We start from the raw sequence: 23,114 nt of genomic DNA, 5'->3' as shown, positions 1-23,114 counted from the left end.
TTAATTTAATTTTTAATTATTTGGAAGGCAATTAAATGCCAAAATTGTAATAGTTAGGCTATTATTTATTTCATTCTTTACCCCTTTAGATTGTAGTTAGGGCCCCTCAAATGTAATAGTTAAAGCTTTATTTGCTTAATTTGCTTTATGTGTTTGCATGTTTGTGTGTTATATGTTACTCGTTTTCTTAGAATCTTACATCTAGATATCATGTTTATGTGTTTTGTGTTTATGTGATCCTATGTGTTTACTTGCTTTATCATGTTTTATATGACTAATTTAGTTATAATCAATGTGTGACGTCATCACACTAGTTCAACGCTAGTTGTGGCTCCTTTCCCGATTCTACACTAGTCCAACGCTTGTTATGATTCCTTTTTTCGATTTCTCACTAGTCCAACGCCAGTGAGAAAATAGAGACATGGACTAGTCTAATGCTAGACCCTTAGGAACTGTTCGCGCATTAGACCATTTTTGTGTGACACAATCACTATATTTTCATGCATATTTTTCACTTTTTAGGGTTTTATCATTTTGCATGACATTTCCTCCTTATAACGTATATCCCTTATCCCATATTTTCCTTTATATATATATCCCTTATTCCATCTTCCCCATATGTATATTCCTTATCCCTATGTGTGAGACATGATATTAGACTTGCATTTCATTTAAGGAAACTTATGAGTATATTAGTACATTTGCTTGATTAAATTAGAGAAAATACCCTTTGAATATGGGATATGGACAAGTGTGGCTTTCTAGCCTTAGCACGCTTGTATTCCCTCTATCAAAGGGAAAATTAAAAGTCACGAATATTAGTTCCCCGCACCCGTTATGATGCATTCCTTTAGGTCATGTATTTTCGTATATCATTATTTTCTTTCCTTTTCTTTTATTTTCCTTCGAGTCTCATATTTTGCACATTCGTGACTTCTTCAAATAATCACTTTGGACATCGCAATTAATGCGATTTGCACTAATTAAAATTTGAAAATACATGTTGACCCCGATGCATTAGGTCTAGGGTTTGCATTCATATAGTACATCCAAATGTGATAAACTTTTAGGTTACAATAAGAAAATTTTTGACTAGATCACGCAACTAGCCTTGGTTAGGTTGAAAGGATGTCTTGGATTTTATCCTTGCCTTCCCTTTCTTCAAATGTGACTCCCGAACACATTTCTCTGATTTTCGAGGACTTGGAGTCGTTTAAAAAGGGTTTTTTTGCTTTTTTTTTTATTTAAAATTCATTTTAGGTGACTTGGTACACCTTAACTCAATACCAAGTGGCGACTCCTATTTTTTATTAAAAATTCTTTTTAAACTATTATTTTGGGTCAAAATCGTCGCACTTTTAAGTCCCATTTAGACCTATTTTATTTATTCTCTAATTAATCAAAAATACATTTTTACTCAAATAAATCAAAATTCATTTTTATCAACAAGTTATTTTTCTTTTAAAAAATGGGGCGCGACATCAGCATTATCGGAAATTTTCCAACAGAAAAATTCTCTCTTCCTTCCCTGATTTTCTCTCGCTTTTCTTTCTTTTGCCTTTTGTTTTCCTCTCTGATCTCCCCAGACTCTCCTCCTTCTTTCTTCCTCTTGTTTTCTCCTTTTTCTTTCTCCTCCCTTGCTTGTTTCTTCTTCCCTGCAACTCCTCAGCTGAAACCCTCATTTTCTTCTTCCTCTTTTGTTTCTTGCCCTACCCGAAGCTCTCTTATTCTCCCTCTTGGTTCCAGATTTTTCCTCTAAAATCCTCTGCAGCCCCTCTTTCTCTCCCCCTCTTCTTTTTCTTCTTTTCTTTCTTCCCTTGCTCTCTGCCGAAACCCTCTTTTCTTCCTTTCTTTCTTGCTTTTTCACTTCCAGTTTCTCTCCTTTCTCTCTTGCTTGTCCACGATTCCCTCTTGTTCTTTTTGCTTCCCCTTCAGCCGTCACCTTCTCAGTCTCTCCTCTTTGTTTTCCCAGATTTTCCTAAGTTCCCTTGGTTTCTTTTTCCTCCTTTTTCCTCACTCTTTTTCCTCCAACCAGCTCGAAGCTCTTCCCTCAGTTCTTTCTCTTTGTCTTCTTTTCTTTTTTTTTCTTTCCTCCAGTACCCGTAGCCTTCTTTGCTTGTTTTTTTCTTAATGTCCAGATTTTTCCTATTCTAACAAGTGTCCTTGCCACCTAACTCCTTAGTGTTGTGGTGTCAGAAAAAATATAGAGACACTTGTCTATTGTCCACCTCATACACTTAACCCTCTTGCATGTGTTCCACCCATTTTTTGTTTTTGTTTTTATCTTGTTTTTCTTTTCAAAGCCAATTAAGAGTAACTAAAAAAAAGTTAAATTCCTAAATGAGATTGCCTTACAAATTTTCATTTTATTATGAAGCAATTGAATTTGAAAAAGATTAAAACAAATTTTGTGAGAATTTTCTTTTTTCAGAAATTTAATGCAAAAAATATTTTTTTTAAAAAAGAAAAATAATGAACCTTAATTTACTAAAATAAAAAAACAAACACTAACTATCATTTTGCAAACTTAGACATCTAAAATAAAATAAAACAATAATAAATAATAGAAAATAATAAAGCTAAAATTGAATAAAAATTTTGGTGTCTACTGTTTGCCCCTCTTTGTCTGAGTTTCGAAGAGACTCGAGAGAAAGACGTAGACACCAAATACTTATCTGTAGTTATTCTGCCGTGAACTGAAACATGTAAACATATAAGGGTCAGTGGGATAAAACTCGAGTCTGCCATAACATCGGTCAGTGGAATAAAAATCCGAGCCTACCGTAAAATTATCCGAACCTACCATAACGTCAGTCAGTGGGATAAAAACCCGATTCTGCCTTAAAATTGCTCAGTGGGATAAAATCGAGCCTGCCATAACATTGATCAGTGGGATAAGAAACCGGGCCTGCCGTAAAATTGGTCAGTGGGATGAAACTCGAGCCTGCTATAATATCGATCAGTGGGATAAGAACCCGCGCCTACCGTAAAATTGGTTAGTAGAATGAAACCTGAGCCTGCCATAACATCGATCAGTGGGATAAGAACCCGTGCCTGCTGTAAATTTATCTCAAGCCTGCCGAGGTTCGTGAGATAAAATCCAAGCTCAACAAGATAAAAACTGTGAGAACCGGTAAATTTTCTTTATCTCATAATATGTTATTTTCTTTTCTTGCATGCATTTTCTTCATGAAACCCTATTATATTGCTTTTTTAAAGATTTTTATAAGTAAATATAGTTTTTAAAACATTTTTCTAGTATAAGTTAGTTCATGAGAAATAAAGAAAGTATATAGGACGTGGGACCCGCTAGTGCGTTAAGTGAGAGAAATTCGGCCAATTAGATTAAATTTTGCCTAAAGGGATTTAATTCCTAGGTGTTAGGAGATAATTAGAGGTTACCTAGATTGATTACCCATGGGGAGACAAGAAAATAACTTCAAGCAACAACAAAGTGCCAAGTGTCACTACCTAGTCCAAAGTTGACTTGCCTAACTTTTCTTTCACTTTACTAAAACTCCAATTTTGACCCAAATCATCTTCATTTTCATACCTCCTTGGCCGAACTCCACCTTGAGAGAAAAGAAAAGAAAGCTTCAACTATATCTTCCATTTCTTGCATAAATCTTGAAATCCAACTGATTAACTCTTGAATTAGTCCAAAAAATTGACTTGCTAAGGGAGTTTGAAGGTCTTGGTGGAGTTGTTTTGGAAGCAAAACCCCTAAGCTACTACCTTTCTTGGGGAGTTGAGGTATTTTGCTTGGAACTCACTCTTTGGTTCTAATAATGTTCAATTGGTGACTTATGGTAGCTAACTAGGTGATTTTACGGATGAGAGTGAAGTTAGCTAAATTTCTGATTTTTTTTGGGAATTTTTTCTGTTTTCATATGATGGCTATGGTTGGCCTTGAATTGATGGATCTAAATTGTGTTAAATGGATCCCTTGTGTGCTAATTGCTATTGTTTGCGGAAAAAATTCAATTTTATGCGAAAATTCCAGTTTTAGGGTTCCAATTTGCTCTGTTCTGCCCGGTTCTGTTTGACCAGGTTAGAGGCCGAATTAGGCTTAGTACAAAACTTGAAAGTTGTAGAAAATGATGTTTTATAGCTTCCTGTAAAATTTCATCTCGATCGGAGTACCGTAGCATGTGAAATGACTGAAATACCCTTGACTGCCCATAAGCCCTATTTTCGCGGACAGTTTTCTGTCTTCGTGGGGATTTCAATTTTTGACTCTGAAAATGCATGATTTAGCTTTGGAGGCCTTCATAAGAAATGTAAGTATATTTCTTGGCTTTGAAACACCATAAGATACACATCAATTGGACTTCGGTAGCCTGAGTTATTGTCATTTAATCATAGTGCGGTTAACTAGTCTGATTGTGAGATGCTGGTTCTGTAATTTGAAATTTTGACCTAGATACACTACGAACTGGACTAAGTGGTCTTCATCAAAGTTGTAGGCCTTTATCTTAGTTTTGAAACGGTATAAATTGCACCCCAATCCGATAAGTGTAGTTTCGGTTGTGTTTGTTCCGCTAAAGAGACGTCAAACCTGCTATTTAGCATTTGTCCTTAAAACTTGATTTCTAGTCGCATTCCTAGACTTGCTTTTGTATTTGGATGAACTTGAGCCTAGTTGAAGGGCTATTGTATTGAGATTTTTTATGTGTTAAATTGGACTGACTTGAGGAAAATCAATGAAGCCATAAATGGCTGGAATATAGCAAAATACAGAGGGCATGCTGTCCAAAATTTTAGGGCTACGCGATTCACTCAAGTTGAGTTGATCTTAGTAAAAATGAAGGGTTTTGAGGGTTGTTTGTAACCCTAGGACCAACTGCTATCTTTTTACTCAAAAGTCATATTTTTATTCTTCTGTACTAGTACTTAACCTGGAAAGGCGTACGACATGTAGTCAAGCCTCTTTTATACATTCCATTTACGGGGTTTGTGGATGTGCAAACTATAATTGTTTTATCTTGATTATTTTAGGGTTTCTCGGAGATTAAAGCCACTTTGGATAAAAAACTTTTGAAATATCTGTACTGGAACCGGTGAGTGTATCACTCCCCTCATTTGTTACTTAACTTGGTTTATGCACCTGCAATCTATGATTTGAATGATTGTATCATCTGTTTATTCTGTTTGAGACGAGGGTGTACTTTATCACACTCGTTCTCTTGTCTGTCTGTATGCCTATTTACTGTGTATAATCTGTTATCTGTATCTGAGTCTGTTCGAACGTTGTTTGGAGGCTAGTATCCAACGACCTTTCTGTGATCTCTGAGCTCAACACCTGTTGCTAGTTACTCGAGTCGGCCGGCAAGGGCCTGATCGATTAGATAACGAACCACGGTAGTCTGTTTCTGGGAATCTTTGGGTATTGAGACTTTTGATTTCGGTATAATCGAATATTACCACTTCTGTTTCTGTTGAAGTGTTCAGGCCCGGTAGGGGTATGTTTGGTGGACGAAAATTGGTGTAAAGTGGGGTATACAGATATGTTGGTTCTATTTACATTGACGGAGAGTCAACGGGTTCGGATCAAGTACGGGAAATGGAAATCTGGCTCTTGAGAGCCACTTGTATCCTTTCCCTTTGAATCACTGCGTCTAACTGTTTTTGTTTATATCGGGTATATGTATCTGATTGGTTAAACGTGAAAGGCCATGATTTTACCCCTATATGTTTGGTACCTCATTGAGCGTAAGTTCACCCCTTTCTGTTACCTTTGTTTTCCTTACAGGGGGCAAACTTGAAAATCACGATTTTGGAAGAAAAGGGTCAAGCTAGTATATATGTCATATTGTTAAGATCTTTTGAAAATGAAAGCCTAATTGTATTTTGTGTAGTATGAATACCTTGTATTGCACTGTATGTTAATTTGTTCAAGACTCCAATGTAAATATATGTATAGGTATTTAACCTTGTCTATTAAATGTATTCCGTTGAGACTATGATTTTATAGTTTGGTAAACATGTTCTCACCTTAGTAGTTTCCGATTGTTCATTTTCTTTGGGTCCTATTGCACGTACTATATTGGGTTTGTGTGAATCGACTCCGTAGTCCTGGCGAGAGTTGGGCAGGCGGTCCGCCGAACCCTTTGGTTCGCCTTAGGGTGAGGTGGGGCTGTCACAAAAATGGTCAATGGGATAAAAGCCAAGTCTGCCGAACTTGATGGGTTAAAATCCAAACTCAACAAAATAAAAGTGGTTAGTGGAATAAAACCCACCTTGCCGAGGTTGGTGGGATACAACCCAAACCCAACAAAATAAAGCGGTCAATGGGATAAAACTCATGTCTGTCGATGTTGGTGGGATAAAATTCAAACCCCGCAAGATACTCACAAACAGGAAATTAAATTGCCAAAAAGAGGGGCAGAAGGGTGCGCGGCGGACTCTGAGACTCACCAACAGGAAATTAAATTTGATTTGTCAAGAAGGAGGGTAGAAGGGTGCGCGGTGGACGCTGAGATTCATCAACAGAAAATTAAATTTGATCTTTTGATCTGCCAAGAAGGGGGTAGAAGGGTGCGCGGTAAACGCTGAGACTCACCAACAAGAAATAAAATTTGATTTGTCAAGAACGGGGGTAGAAGGGTGCACGGCGGATTTTGAGACTCACTAACAGGAAATTAAATTGCCAAGAAGGGGGTAAAAGGGTGCGCGGCGGACGTTGAGACTCTCACCCACAAGAAATTAAATTTGATTTGTCAAGAAGGGGGGTAGAAGGATACGCAGTGGACGCTGAAACTCACCAACAGAAAATTAAATTTGATCTTTTGATATGCCAAGAAGGGATAGAAGGGTGCGCGGTGGACGTTGAGACTCACCAACAGGAAATTAAATTGCCAAGAAAGAAACATTAGTGCTTGAAAATGTTTTTGAATAATCACCAGGTGAATCTTTTCAAAAAGTTTTGCCCCAATTTCAACCAATTATTGTGCAACCGATCATTCGGTTTGCATTATGGCATTGTTTCTCCTCCTTAAAACTTTGATTCACACCTCTTCCACGGTCTAAACCATGAATATTCAATTCTTGGGTGACATTCCATAATTATATAAAAAATTTGCTCGAATTTTGTTATTTGAAACACGTATGGACCTGCAAGAGAAAGAACAAATAATGCCACCACCATTCGACCCGTCTAGCTTTCAAGAAACGTGTAAACATAAGTATTTTGATATTTTTCCCTCGATGCTGCAAAACCCAACATTGTACCGCAAACCCCATCCAAGCTGCTTTAGTTTTCAATACTAACTGAACATGAAAATTTGTACATATGCACTTTCGATAAACCGTGGAGATTGTTATTTGATAAAATCCAATGAGACAAATGAAACCATGCAACACCTAAAAATTTTCTTTTATACAAAATGATAAAAGTCAATGTAATGCCAAAAATAACCATCAACTTGTATTGAAGGAAAAATAATCTTAGGGAGATGAATCACAAACTCAACAATCTATGTTTGATGACCAAAATACTTTGGCCTCTAACAAAATATCCCGTTTGACCTTTGGATATCGGCCGTCGGAAATTCAATGCTGGTAGAAAAATCATAATGTGAAGAGGAATCAAAATGAACTGAGTCATCAGCCATTCCATTCCAAGCTCACTTTTCCTCATAAAATCCTACCTTAGCGTCTTTTCGGGTTTTCACTAAGGTTACCCCCACCTTTTTATTTTCTTTTTCTTTTATCATCATCATTTTTCTTCTTTTTTTGTTTTTTCTATAATGATCTCTTTTCTCTTTTGAAGGTGTCCTTGTAAACTTTCACCTGATGAGCAGTGTCAAGCTCAAATCTAATCAATTCAGAAATACATCTAAATTTTTTTTCTGGTATCAGTATATGAACATCATGTGCCAATTAATTAGAAAATTTCTTGACAAATATATTGCAAAGAACAGAAGTCAGAACTTTCAGCTTTTGTAATGGGGTCTGGTGGGGTGCTTAGAAAAGTTAAGGCTTGAAGGTGGATTTCAAAAATAGTTTAAATGATCTAAGATCGCATTGTTGCGTCAACACTATTTTAGAGTTAAATCAAAACTTGCCCCAATTTATTCTCAACTGAGGTTCTCTTCTCTTTCATTTTCCTTTCTTTTTTTTCTGGCCTTCCGTCATTCCATTCATCTTTTAAAATTTTTAAAATTTGCCCCAGTTTATTTTTAGTTGAGATTTTCTTTTGTTCATTTCCTTTTCTTTCAGCCTTCCTTAAAAAATTAAATTTGCCCCAATATGGGGTTTTTCTCTTTTCTTTTTCAAAACTAAATTTGCCCCAATATGGCGTTTGCGATTCTCAGGGGTTGACAAGTGAAATGATCCATTCCGCAAGTTCAAAAGGGACCACTAGGGATAAAATGTCTCAATGGGAAAGGAAAGGTGCCCGATTTTTATTTTGTTCCTTACATTAACTTTGAAAGGAAACTTTCATTAATGCGAAATTTTACCTATATCTGCATTAATCGATTGAGGAAAACTCTCGTCAATCCATATCTGTGAAAATAAGTGCTTCGCCAGGCAATACCTTTTTGACAATAAAAAAACCTTGTCAATTTGGGGCAAACTCTTCTTTTGACCTCATCTTGCGCCGACAAAAGCTACTTCAACGCTTTGTCTCCTCGTCTGAATGGCCATGATTTGACCCTTTTATGGTAACCACGGGCCAATCCTTTTGATAATATTGATCATGACAGACTGCATTTATCTGCTTCTTATCAAGTGACCACTGATTTCTATTTCCTTAACTTGATCCCAATTCAGCTTGAGTTTCTCTTTATACCATTCGGGCCTCTTTGAAACATTTTCGGATGTCTCTTCGCTACTCCTTTTATTTTGAAATCCAAATTCACATTCGTGATGTGAGGACCCAAAAATTTTCTTATTTATCGAGTGTTACAAGTTCACTTAAATATTTATTTACTCATTTTTTTCTGAATTATTTATTTCGGCCATTTTAAATCCATTTAGATGGAACACCGTCTCTTTTATAGTTTTAAAGCGTTTTGTTAGAAAATCTACTTTTAAAAATTCCTTTAGTTCGGAATAACGAGTGCACGTTTTCGAGGCTACACTTGAATCGGGAGTGTATCAACCTTGGAGAATTAAGAATGATCAATAGTAGATCAAGAAAGATTAATTGAGGAATTAATACTAGACTCATGTGAGGACTCGTAAAATTCTTATTTTTAAAAATCCTATTTTTGGCTCATTTAATTATTTATTTGGATATTTGCCCCGAATATTATTTTCTATCCTTATTAGACTTAAATACATGACATTATGACTTCATTATATTTTTAAGGTGGCTCGTTTCAAAAATTAATTTTTTTGAAAGCTCGATTAATGTAAATAGTGAGAACGTATCTGAAAACTTTAGCCAATTGGGAGTACAATAAATTCGAAAACTTGGAGACATGTACAATGGTCCTAAAATAGGTAATTTTAGGTTTAAGTACTCAAGTGATAGTTAGTGGTACGATCGTTATAACAATTTCTTGAAGGTTTCACTTTATCGCGCCTAAATTGGAAATACGCGTTTTCACGCGTGCGCTTAATTGAGGGACTTTAAACCATTATTTTGGGACAATTAAGAGTGAATAATATTTGTATGAATATAAGTGCATTAGAGGTTTAGTGCACTAGTGAAATAAATGCGAAAAAAATCGAGCACCAAACGTGCCCTATGCGCACTATTCTCAGTTGACTTTGGAGTGATTTTGCACCACACATTGTATCTTCTTTAGGAAGCCAAAATTGGATCAAACACACTCTCTCCTAGTCTCTCTCTTGGCCGAACCATCAGCTGCAAAATACAACACCAAAGTTGCCATTTTTCATCTTCAATTCTTGCACCAAACCTTCATAGATTCACACCAAAATTGAAGACCACTTAGCTTGTTACCTGGAGAGTTCATCTAGCTATCAAAGGAGCTCACTTTCCACGGTTTTCTTGGAGCTTCAAGGGACCGAAATTCTGCTCTTGTACACCCACCAAAGTAGGTAATGATCCAACACTCTAATCTTGATTTATGCAGGTTGTTCAACACCTTTAAGCTCTTGTATTCATATGGGTGGTTGTTATTGTTGGAAAATTTTGAATGTGGGCTCTATGAACTCCCACTCTTGGATGATGGCTGATGTGATGATTGATGATGGGTTTAATGTTGGTTTAGTGCTCAAAATGGTAGATTAATGGTGTATTATTAGTATGAACTTCAAGAAATGCATGGGGTGAAAAGTTCCGATTCTGCCCCTGCTTTGAACGTACCTATTTCTGCGAAATTTTGAGGTTGTGATGACTTATATATGATTTTTATATGTTGTATAGATGGTGTATAAAATTTCATTGAAAAATATTGAGGTTTGGTGGGTCAAATGAATTGATTTCACAAAGTTGGTATACCTGGAATTTTTCCCGACATGCTCAGACCAGCTTTCTTGTTTCATCCATAACTTTGTGCTCCGATGTCGTAATTGAGTGCCGTCAGAGGCATTTGAAACTAGACATTCCCACCTTTCCGATGGTATAAAATGTACATTCTGGTTCCATGTATGTATGCCAAACCAACCATTTAAAGTTGGCTGTTCTGTTTCTCTGTTTTCCTGGAACGAAATGCTGAGGCTGCAACTTGTGGCTCGAATTCGAGCTAGTTGTGTGCCGAATTTCAAAATGATTTCTTCTGTGAAATTATAGCTCTATGAATGTGTTTTCCAACACCATAAACTATGCCCAATTCTGAGTTAAGTTGAGTGATTTTTTATCAAAATACGGAACCTGCCCTGCTCTTGAAAACCCTAAAACCCTAACTTTTGGACAGATTTGATGCAAGGCTTGGTGTAGACTTGCTAACTGAATATTTTGGTGCTAAACACTTATGAAATGTACCATGAATGTTCCTTAGGCTTTGTCTACACTAATGAGCCATGTTTGAGGAATTTTTCTTTGACCAAATGTTTGGAATGGAAAACAAAAGGCTCAAGGCAGTTTTGTCTTAGGATTTTCGAAACTTTGGTTGTTTGATTGACTACCTTCCCGAAGGTATTTTTTCATGAAATTTGATAGAGGAATACTATTTATATAGGAGTATTATACTGCCAAATTTTGTACCAATCCATGTCCATTTCGATACCTAACTAAAGTCTCAAGGTTGGAAGCTCAAATCTGGAAATTTGTTTACCAGTTTTGAATTTTTCCCTAACTTTGAGCTACCGTATCTCGGTGCTCGAAACTCCGATTCTTGATCCGTTTTTTCTGTTAAAAACCTTACTTGCAACTCTAATTGATTTACAAATTTCAGAGGCTAGCTCGCAACGTGTGAATTTTACCGAATTTCCAAAGTTAGCGAAAAACCAACCCCAACACAACCTTAAGTACTCTGAAACAGTAACTTTGAGCCCATTTTTGAATATTTTTCATTTAGAATCATGGAAAAGTGTCTTCTAAGAACTTTTAGTACTTTCAAAGAGATTTCCAACGGCACCCAGTTTTCCAATTTCTGACATGTAGAATGGGAGATACGATTTTTCAAAGTATCGTATCAAATCTAAATTTTTCCCCCAAATTTCAAGGGAAGGGAGTTTTCAAGTGCTCCTTATTCCTTCAATATTTCTTGAATGTTTTATACTTGATTTCCCAAAATGAAAACTCGATTACCGTGTACTTTAAGAAACTCCATTTAAACATCGATTTACGAGTAATTGAGGTTCGTTTTAATGAAATTTCCTTAGATTGTACTAGTGTACAATCTTCCTTGATAATTGGGATATATGAGTGATACTTCACTATTATGTGCTCAGGCGCACACGAGGACCCTCAAGAGGATCCCACGGTGAACGCTTAAATTTCGGTTGAGACTACTTCTACTTGGTGAGTGTCAAGTGTATGGCTACTTGAACTCTATGGACTTGATTCATGCTTGGCTTACCTGATTACATGCTTAGCCTACTTGATTTTGAAAAATGGAGTCGAGTGTGTACTTTATCGCACTCGTTCTCATTTGAAACAAATGACTCATGCTTAACATGTTTTGCCTGGTTTACATGACCTGAAATACATGCTTAAACCTATCAAATGCTTGAATACATGACATGGTATGCTATGACTGCATACGTCGTTGGAGTGAATCTCCTCGACACTTACATGATACATGGGGGACGCCCAAACTTATACGCCGACCTTGGGACTCGAGCCGGCATGGGTTTGGTCGGGAATCTTGGGGAGCCATGAGAATCACATGATAAGCTTGATCTATTTGAGAGATCTTGCTTGGCATACTCGTGGAGTATAGCCTTATAAATGTCGTGCGGGCCCGAAGCGCTGTAGGGTGGACGGATGAGAAGTAAGTGGTGATCTATGGTTTGAAAATATCAACCTGATTGATGGAGAGTCATCACGGGAAGATATACGAATGAACTGGTAAAGCAAGTGGAACTTAGCTCCTGAGAGCTACCATATCCTTGAATTGTTTCTGTTTACATTTCGTTGGCTTTATGAATTACTTGTAATTTATCACTTGAACTGTTATTTGGGTTTGTTACCTGAACAACGTGCTTGCATGTGTGTTCTTGGCCTCACGAGCATTTTGCTCACCCTGTAGATTTGTTTTCCTTAACAAGATTGGACTTGGAGAAATGTTGGAGAAACCCCTCTTGGCGTACTCTTGTTTTAGGGTTTCCGTTGCACTTTGGGGCTAGACTTGTGATTGATGTATATTTTGAATATTGATGTATTTCGAGGTCTCGATGAAATGATTGGGCAGATGTTGAATATTGATAAGCTTGAATGCTTACGCACTGATTGTATTTATGATATTTAATCGTAACATCTAGTATTGTATTAAGGTTGGACGGAAATTGCATGAGTCCTGGCGAGAACTGGGCAGGCGTCCCGCGGATACTCTTTGGTTCGCCTTAGGGAGAAGTGGGGACGTCACACGTGAGATATCGAGATTGCTGCCATCAAATTTTGGAACAATGATATCCAAAGGATCAGAGAATTTTATTCTTGGTCATCTGAAAAGAATGCGTAAGTAACATAGTATATATAAAACTGTACATTTTATTGAATTTCAAGATAAAGATCAAACTTAATAGCATGTTACTTGTTAAGCAAGACGTGTCTTCAAAAGCCACTTGATTCAAAACTATTTACAAAAATATAGTTAAACAAAAGACACACGCATGAATGATTTTCATGGATTTTAACCAAAGATATCTCCCCGAATTTATCGAAACTCCCTTCAAGAGGGAGGGATCTCACTAGTTCAGGATTTTCAAATTTTTTCATTGGGAGTAAATGCCTCAAAGGTATCCTTGTGTTCGGCAAAAGGGATTCGTACTTATGCTTGGTCCTTGTTCTCCTCTTTTCCTTAGCACTATATCTCCTGCTTCGATCATATCCTGAATTTTATATTTCAATGCCCAGCAATTATTGGTGGGATGCTCGGGAGCTCCAGAATAATAAGCACAGATGGCTTGAGGGTCATAATCAAGTTAAAATCCTTTAGGATAGACTTTAGAAGGTATTGTACAAATTTTTCCTGTGGCTTTGAGCTGCTCATATAATTGATTGATGGTTCGACCTAGGTTGGTGAAGATTCTATATGTGGTTGGGTTTTAGGTGTCATTGGTTTGTTGATAGTTATAGTTCTGGTTGACTGGTGAAGCAGGTCTTGGATTATAACGAGGGCGAGGTCTAGTTTGAAAGTTAGGTGGAGAAACATAAAGTGGTGTTGCAGGCGTGTTTGAGTAATTTGGACGGGATCAAGGGTGGTTAATAGTGGTATGATAAACAGATCGAGTGTGTGGCTAGTATGGGTAACGGGGTGAGTAGGTGGAATATTGTTGGTATCTAGATCGGGACGAAAAGCCTTGGCTCTTCCTCATGAACTTGTCAAATCGATCTAACCTCTATAACATATTCTTGTCAATTGGCGCGGAGGATTCTCCCACTTCGACTTTTCTTGTGCAGCGGTGTCTAGTGCGAATGGCTTTGTTGAATATTGATAAGCTTGAATGCTTACGCACTGATTGTATTTATGATATTTAATCGTAACATCTAGTATTGTATTAAGGTTGGACGGAAATTGCATGAGTCCTGGCGAGAACTGGGCAGGCGTCCCGCGGATACTCTTTGGTTCGCCTTAGGGAGAAGTGGGGACGTCACACGTGAGATATCGAGATTGCTGCCATCAAATTTTGGAACAATGATATCCAAAGGATCAGAGAATTTTATTCTTGGTCATCTGAAAAGAATGCGTAAGTAACATAGTATATATAAAACTGTACATTTTATTGAATTTCAAGATAAAGATCAAACTTAATAGCATGTTACTTGTTAAGCAAGACGTGTCTTCAAAAGCCACTTGATTCAAAACTATTTACAAAAATATAGTTAAACAAAAGACACACGCATGAATGATTTTCATGGATTTTAACCAAAGATATCTCCCCGAATTTATCGAAACTCCCTTCAAGAGGGAGGGATCTCACTAGTTCAGGATTTTCAAATTTTTTCATTGGGAGTAAATGCCTCAAAGGTATCCTTGTGTTCGGCAAAAGGGATTCGTACTTATGCTTGGTCCTTGTTCTCCTCTTTTCCTTAGCACTATATCTCCTGCTTCGATCATATCCTGAATTTTATATTTCAATGCCCAGCAATTATTGGTGGGATGCTCGGGAGCTCCAGAATAATAAGCACAGATGGCTTGAGGGTCATAATCAAGTTAAAATCCTTTAGGATAGACTTTAGAAGGTATTGTACAAATTTTTCCTGTGGCTTTGAGCTGCTCATATAATTGATTGATGGTTCGACCTAGGTTGGTGAAGATTCTATATGTGGTTGGGTTTTAGGTGTCATTGGTTTGTTGATAGTTATAGTTCTGGTTGACTGGTGAAGCAGGTCTTGGATTATAACGAGGGCGAGGTCTAGTTTGAAAGTTAGGTGGAGAACATAAAGTGGTGTTGCAGGCGTGTTTGAGTAATTTGGACGGGATCAAGGGTGGTTAATAGTGGTATGATAAACAGATCGAGTGTGTGGCTAGTATGGGTAACGGGGTGAGTAGGTGGAATATTGTTGGTATCTAGATCGGGACGAAAAGCCTTGGCTCTTCCTCATGAACTTGTCAAATCGATCTAACCTCTATAACATATTCTTGTCAATTGGCGCGGAGGATTCTCCCACTTCGACTTTTCTTGTGCAGCGGTGTCTAGTGCGAATGGCTTTGCAGTGGAATAATAATATGGTCCTTGAGATTCAAATGGCATGTTCAGACTAACAAGTGGATAATTTGGAGGAATTTGAGGGTGAAGAGGATTGGTCTGGATATTGGGTGTATATGTACGTGGGAGGCCATGAGTGGGACAGGTGAAAGTTTCCTCAAGTAGATTTACGAAATGTGGAGCAAAAGAGGTTTGAGTATAGGGTAGGGGTAGTGGTTGAGCTTCAGGTTGGCTAGCAGGTAAGAGATCTTGCTGGACACCGCTGCTGCTGCCAGCAACCAACTGATCAATCATGCGCCGTTGTGCGGCCATCTCCATGATTAATTCATTAAATTTGTCTAACACTTCGCTCAGTTGAACTCCCAGATTTGCAAGGTCAAGTGATGACGTCGCTGCAGACCTATCGAATGATTTAGGATGCATACTCATGTTTACACTATTTCTCAAAACTCGACTACGTGATCGTGTCATGATGGGGTTTCTTAGAAAAATAATGAACCTTAATTTACTAAAATAAATAAACAAACACTAACTATTATTTTGTAAACTTAGACATCTAAAATAAAATAAAAGAATAATAAATAATAAAAAATAATAAAGCGAATATTGAATAAAAATTTTGGTGTCTGCAGGAATGTTAATTGACTACAACTTTTTTGGAGACGTAGTCACATTCGACACAACCTACAAAACAAATAAAGAATACCGGCCACTTGGAGTATTTGTGAGTTTTAACCAATATAGGTAAATTGTGATATTCGGTGCTGGCCTTATGTATGATGAGACGATAGATTCTTTCAAATGGGTGTTTGGTACATTTCTAGAAGTAACGTGTGAAAAGCGTCCAAGTACCATACTAATCAACCAAGATCACGCCATGGCAGCTGCTCTTTCACTTGTCATGTCCCAAACGTTTCACGGTCTATGTACGTTTCACATAAGGCGTAATTTTATGAAACATCTTGGCAATCACTATAAGGAAAATAGTGACCTTCCATACATGTTTGATGCCTGCATGTATGAGATTGAAGAAGTGGAACAATTCAATAGGGTGTGGGAGGCGATGGTGAAGAAATACAATCTTGAAAATAATGAATGGCTTTTCGGACTGTACCGAATTCGTGATAAATGGGCAAGGTGCATGATGAAAGAAAGATGGACCGTGGGAATACGAAACACCCGACTTAGCGAAAGCCTAAATGTAGCAATTAAAAATCATTTGAAACTGGATCACGACCTTGTACAGTTCTTTAGACATTTCAATCAGGTAGTTGATGAAAAGAGACATAATAAACTCATCGCAGAATATGAAATGAGGCAAAAGCTCCCCATGGTAGGGTTGAGGCAAACACCTATGCTTGTGCATGCATCAGAGACGTATTCACCAACCGTATTTGTTACATTCCAAAATGATTATGGTGAGTCAACAGCTATGGTTATATTGAGATAACAAGGCGCAGGGATGTTTGTGAGTTTGCGGTCATGAGGTATGATGGAGGACCTGAAAGAATAGTGGTATTCAATCGGAATGATCTAAGTGTATGCTGTAGTTGCAAAAAATACGAGAATGAAGGAATTTTGTGTGGGCACGCGTTGAAGGTGTTTGATATTGTGGGCATAAAAACAATTCCTCCTGAATACGTTAAGAGACGATGGACAAAAAGAGCTCGGGCAGGAGACTGTTTTGATCGGTGAGGACAGGAAATTGTGGCTGATCCAAAAGTAATCATTTGAACTCGTTATTGAGAGCTCGCTCCAGCCATGATTAAGGTCGCTACTCGAGCAGCAATGTCGGAGGATACCAGTAAAGTAGTAATCATCGTCATATCCGATTTGGCAAAGAGAGTTGAGCTCCTCCTCTCAGAAAATGAAGAGCAACCTTCGCAAAATCATAAAAATCTAAATGTGGAAGAACGTGATAAGACACAATTTGTAAATGAAATGGGAGAGGCAATAGTCACAAGAGGCATTAAAAAACATGCCAGTAGGAAAAGAAGTAAAGTGATGCAAAGTTGGGTCGCTAAATTGATAGATTAAAAAGAAAATCTAGATTGCCAAGAACTACACAGATTACGGTAAGGATCCAATTTTTATGATGGTAAACATTTATGCTAAAACAATGTTATCGTTGTCATGTTAAGTAAAGTTTAGGTACCATTCACTATAAAATAACATTATTGTCGTGTCAATAATACAGGTCTCAGAATCGGAGCCGACATCGATTTTATTTGATGAACACATGTTTATGGGATGCCGTTCATCAATTGACTCACTTTCGGTTAGTATAAAATGGGCATGGCTTTAGCTTTTATTTGGATGTTTCTAACAACATAATTAGTTACATTGATGTGACATTGTGCAATAATTTTGTTACAGCTGTCATCCCTCATGATATATCTATTTTGTCTGTGTTATATAATTATTTGGCCCATAGAAAACTCGTAGACGTATTCAATGAGCCAGTCAGTGAATGGTCCTCCAAATACTGTTGCTGCCGAAATCGAGGAAAGTGAAACGGTATGCATACATTTAGTAGATAAAATAAAGACCTTCTTGTTCAGATTGTAGAGCTACTATTCTTTAATTGTAATGGTGGGTACTCGAACGCTGTCAAAGCATGCATATTATGTAGTTAACGTATGCTCGCTTTAATGACATATTTTTTATATTATCCGAAGGTCCACCGTTTGGCTAATCAGAGGCCTCCTGGAATGTCCCTACATAATGGAAGCACCCCAAATTTTCTATTTTTTCCAAGCATAACTCCGTTAGAGATATCTTAATGGTCTGATATATCGTTTTTCTTGTTATAATGTCTAGTCCAATTTAGCTTTGTAACTGAGCAATAGGCAATACTAATGATTTGTTGACAGTGGAATAGTTATATTATATAATGTAGGAGGAGCGTGCGGCAATTTCAACACATTGTGATATTGATGCATATCATGTCTTTTCACCATCACCCCAGGTGACAAACTTTTATCATTGAGTCACATATTTATGAAGTCTTGTTAATTGGATACTTGAACATCGTATATCATTAACCGTATGTTCCAGCAGCTGTATTAGCTGATTTCAAAACATTTCAGGAAAGAAATAACACCCAGGGATTGCGACTAATTGTTGACGTCACCTCCTCTCTGATGCAGGTTGATGAATGATGTGTACCTATAATTTTTTAACGACACAATAAGTGGTTGACCAAACAATTGAGTTCCGATGTTATAAAATTGTTTAACGACAGCAAGTTAGGGTTTGATTAATTTCTGCCTAAAATTGTTGTATGGTTGATAGATGTTATATATAAGATTATATAAGGGGCTTTGGTAGAGTTTGGAACAAGGAATTGAAGAGAGTTTCATTGGAAACCAAAAATTTCAGATTTCTGGAATTTCCTAATTCAGTTCTGCCCGGTTTTGGAACTCATATTTAGAGGCCAAATTAGGCTTGGCCTAAAACATGAAAGTTGTATAGAATGGTATTTTATAGGTTCCTACATAATTTCAGCTCAATCGGAGCTATGTAGATTGTAAAAAGACGAAAATACCCTCGCTATTCTAGGGTACATTCCAGAGTTCCGCGTGGACAGTTTAGTCTATTTGATTGTGTTTATTCACTATAATCCGTTGGGATTTAGCCTTTTGACAAAACATGAAAGTTTTAGTATTCTGTCTTAGATTTTAAATGCCTCCAAGAACACCTTAATCGGACCTTGGTAACCTGAGATATGACCATTCCAGTGCAGTGCGGTTAATTAGCCGACTAGTTGGATTTTGGTTCTGTAAATTGGGAATTTGACTAGGTTGCATTGGAAACTGGACTAAGTGATCTTCATAAAAATTGTAGCCCTGTGTCTTAGCTTCAAAACAGTATAAGTTACACCTCAATCCGATAAGCGTAGCCTCGGATGTGTTCTTTCCGCAACCACACGTCAAATCTGTCTTTTGCTAGGTTACATTTCCACACTTGTTATCACTTTGATTTTTGTTCTTATGTTGTTATGAGCCTATGGAACGGCTATTTACTTGAATCTATGATATGTATGACTTTGGGATTGGCTGAGGAAAAATAATGAGGCCATAAATGGCTGGAAAATTAGGTAAAAACAAGGGGCATGCTGCCAAATTTTCACGAGAAAGATAAACTAGCCTTTGGAGTTCTAGTTCTATATTTGGCAAATTTGACTTGGATATACTGAAAAATAGGTTGAGGTGTCTTCATGAAAGTTGTAACTCTTTGTCTAAGCTTCGAGACACTGCCTAGTACATTTTGATCTGATAATCACAGCTCCAGTTATGGGCAAAATCGTGTAAACCGTTTTGTACCATTTTCATTTCCGCGCACGCCCGATGCATTCCTTTACTGTTTTTCCGCTTTGATCGTTTTAGTTCTTATTTCCATTTGTGATCTAGGGCTTGGACTTGAGCAAGACAATAATAAATGATGGATGAGGTTCGTGAGTCGTGGTTGGTGAGTGATCCCTCAACTATTTCCAAAGTTACTTTTGAACTAATTCTTGCATTTATTACTCCATTGCATATCATTTGGGCTTGGGTGTGTGCCATGACATAATTTGGCTCCAATGAGATCCTGGAAAGTCTTGTGCTTAGAACCAATGTCTCCACTACTGTTTACACATTCTTTGGAGTACGATGGCTCCTTACTTCTGTTTCCCGGTTACCTGATCTAAACGAGCGTTGGATATTTAAGTACAAGAACTTCACTGTCTCACATGAGCAATAAATGAACATTTGATGATTGCATCATGACATCATATCATTGCTTTATTGTGAAATATACTTGGCTGTTGCTTTTACTGGTCACTCACTGAGCTTCTAGCTCACCCCCTATTATCTTCTTCTCCCCACAGGGATCGAAGTAAAGGAAAAACTTGTATTTGGATCTTTGTGTGGCTGGATGGCGTACATCTTGTATAGTTTAGATTTGATTTTGGTTTATGTACTTTTGGACCTGTATAAATATTTGAAATTGAATCGGATGTATATCTACATTCGACGCTTAGACCTAGTTTCCGCTTTGCTTATGATATGTAATTTTTGGAGAATTGGATGTATTATTCGAGTTGTACCTTGTAATTTACTTGAGGAATGTAGTAGTGAGTGAGTCCCGGCGAGAGTTGGGCAGGCGGTCCGCTAAACCCTTTGGTTTTCCTTAGGGGGAGGTGGGGCCGTCACAGAGTAAGTATGAAATAAGGAACATATATTTTTCCAAAGTTACAGAAAAGCTAGTGTACGCAAGGCCTCCTAGTTTCCACTCTACTTTGATAATAATGCATACAAATTTTATAAAACCTGTTTGTTAGGTAATGTGTTCTGGTCGATGGTGTATAACAATGCATAAGATGAAACTTTATATGTGCTCTGTGTAACACACTAGATATACGAAAGCTAGTCTTCGGTCCAAACAGGACCTTGCCTTTTTTTATAACAAATCTTGGCCATAAATCCTTAAGAACTTGTCGATCACTCCTCACACATACCATCTAATACAATCTAATAATCTCTGGATCAAGCACATAAAATCCCAAAGACGCCTATCCATGTGTGTGGCCAAGAATATAGAGATGAACGTTTCGAACCTTGCTCTGTTGATGTAGCGAGGCCTTCAAGAAATTGCTCCAACTCTTAAATACACGGATGGCAAGATATGTAGTTGGCATGGACTTACGCTTTGTTGTTAAAAAATGTCATTTTCGTGTAAGGTTATTACTGACAATAAATGGTGTCTTTGGTCCAAATTAGTGGGATATTTGGAAATAACACCTAGTGGATTATGTCAAAGGTTTCGTGTTAGAGGTTTCATCGAACAATAGGATGGCAATGTAACTACTTCCCTACTGAAATGACAATTGTAACTGCGGAAATTTTGAAACAAAATTCACATTCAATTGGCCACATGAACATCGTTGAAAATGGTTCAAAATCGAGCGATCAATGGTAACCTTCGGTTCAATTTATAGGGAGACTTTTCGTATGGACCACGTACTGCTCGGCTTTCGTCATCCAAATTTAACAACAGGTAACCTTATGTACATATGATGACTGTCAATTTAAATGTTCCATATGCATACAATAAGGTTAATATAGTTGGTGCATCGGACCAAAAGCTAGACTACACCAATCCATTTGCTACATTTGACACATAACAATGTACAATGGGAGAATATCCAAATATTTCCAACTACAATCATCACAACATGTAAAGTTCAGGCATTACCAACATTCAACCGCGGCCGTTTTGGTACTTCCAGGTTTGCAAAGCTGTCCAGAAACTTAAAATTCTCCGTTGAGGTACACAATCGAGCTGTGTACAGCACTCGATACTTGTCAACATTTTCCTATCCAATTTAAATGTAATAAGTATCTTCGAAAGTAAAGGTAACAACTATAAACCACAATTCCAGATATAAAGGCCCAAACATACGGAAATTGTACTACCTCTGTAAGCCAAACAGCCAACCTTCCGCTCCAATGCTCTAGGAATATCATAATGAAGACACCACTGTCACATCTGTCCATGCCGTCTTCTAATTAGTCAGTTGGAGTATATATGTTGTAATAAAATATAGGTATATCTAAGAATAATCATGTGAGAATTCAAACTATTTACACTTTATTTGGTGAGTGATGAGAGACATCGGCAACTGCAAACAAAAAACTTGAGAAGTCAATTTCCTTGCCAAACTTTGTCGCCACGACTAACCCTAAAACACGTTTCTATAGCACCAACGATTATGTAAAACAGATTAGAAATACTACTGTTTCATTGTCGTCTCGCTGTAATGCATTTAGGTGACAGATACAACAAACCAATTGATTAACTACACTTATGTCTTTGCTCTTTGCTTGATCGCTATTAGGGTCTAGCAGGTGCACTTCTCTGTGTGAGACATCAAAGCTGTAGACAAACCAATACCCCTCTATGCATACCGGGACAAACATCTGAAATGAATGAGGTATATAAAAAGCAACACAGAAAAGGTATGTAACCTGATTCAATTTTTAGATATTCAACATCTTATAAAAAAGCTTGACCAAAAGGTGCTAATTGCATACCCACTCACAATTCGCTGGATCAACCCCCGTATTGTTATTGCGAACTTTGAAAAGCTTTTTAAGCTTAGCAGATAAACTGGCATTAGACAACTTGTCGAATTTTGCCATTTTTAAAATTCCTTCCTGCAACCAATAAGATGGGCAAGAGGATGGAGGGTTGAAAATGCATTACTAATAGTGCGTTGGCTCTGTAAGCAATTAAGATATGATGCTAAATAAATTTAACACATAATAAGATGCACCCCAAATTTCAAACTCACAATTGCGATGGGTTCAACGATGTAGTGTTACAGCTTCCTACTTTTGATAGTTCTTCCACCCCAATTCATGAGACGGGCGAATATGTTGATCACCTAATCAATATTCAATTGAAATCGAACAAATATTGAGTGTTACAATTGCGGTTACTTATCAATAATCTAATCAATAAATTGATAATCAAACAATTGGAGTAATCGTAATAAACTACTGACCCGATTCGACACATGTATGCCATTATCCAGTGTCTTCAAGTCAAGCCATGTTAGCGAGAATTGAAACATTTGAATAAGTATGTCCTTGGCAGATCCGGGAACAATATGTTAACGAATTACTAATAATTAATACTCGTACTCCAAAAAGCAGACATGTATTGTATATGAACACATGATATCATTTTCATACTATGTTTCGTTGCCATGGTACAATGAACCACATGCCCGGTAATGTTGACAATGGATTAAGTAAGAATTAATACTGAAATCAAGAAACTTACTTAGGATTTTTGTCTGGGTGCCATGCATATACAACTATATTTTTATCATA

At 37.3% G+C, this 23,114-nt stretch overlaps 1 protein-coding gene across 1 annotated transcript; it reads left to right on the top strand.

Moving 5' to 3' along the window:
- The first annotated feature begins 16,111 nt into the window (after window positions 1–16,111).
- On the top strand, window positions 16,112–16,929 carry LOC113782361 (protein FAR1-RELATED SEQUENCE 5-like). Its single transcript, XM_027328254.1, has 2 exons — window positions 16,112–16,611; window positions 16,665–16,929. Exons 1-2 carry the CDS (start codon window positions 16,112–16,114, stop codon window positions 16,927–16,929), a joined length of 765 nt encoding a protein of 254 aa, XP_027184055.1.
- Window positions 16,930–23,114: the final 6,185 nt, after the last annotated feature.

This window comes from Coffea eugenioides, chromosome 9 (assembly GCF_003713205.1).
Source record: "Coffea eugenioides isolate CCC68of chromosome 9, Ceug_1.0, whole genome shotgun sequence".
NCBI classification, from domain to species: Eukaryota; Viridiplantae; Streptophyta; class Magnoliopsida; order Gentianales; family Rubiaceae; genus Coffea; species Coffea eugenioides.
The sequence above is the reverse complement of the archived record's forward strand: the minus strand, read 5'-3'. Positions and strand labels throughout refer to the sequence as shown.

Bases quoted from the DNA above. Each gene is read 5' to 3' on its own strand.
- LOC113782361 (XM_027328254.1), top strand. From the start codon at position 16,112: ATGGCAGCTGCTCTTTCACTTGTCATGTCCCAAACGTTTCACGGTCTA. The intron at 16,612-16,664 runs GTATTCACCAAC...GTGAGTCAACAG, and splicing joins CTTGTGCATGCATCAGAGAC to CTATGGTTATATTGAGATAA.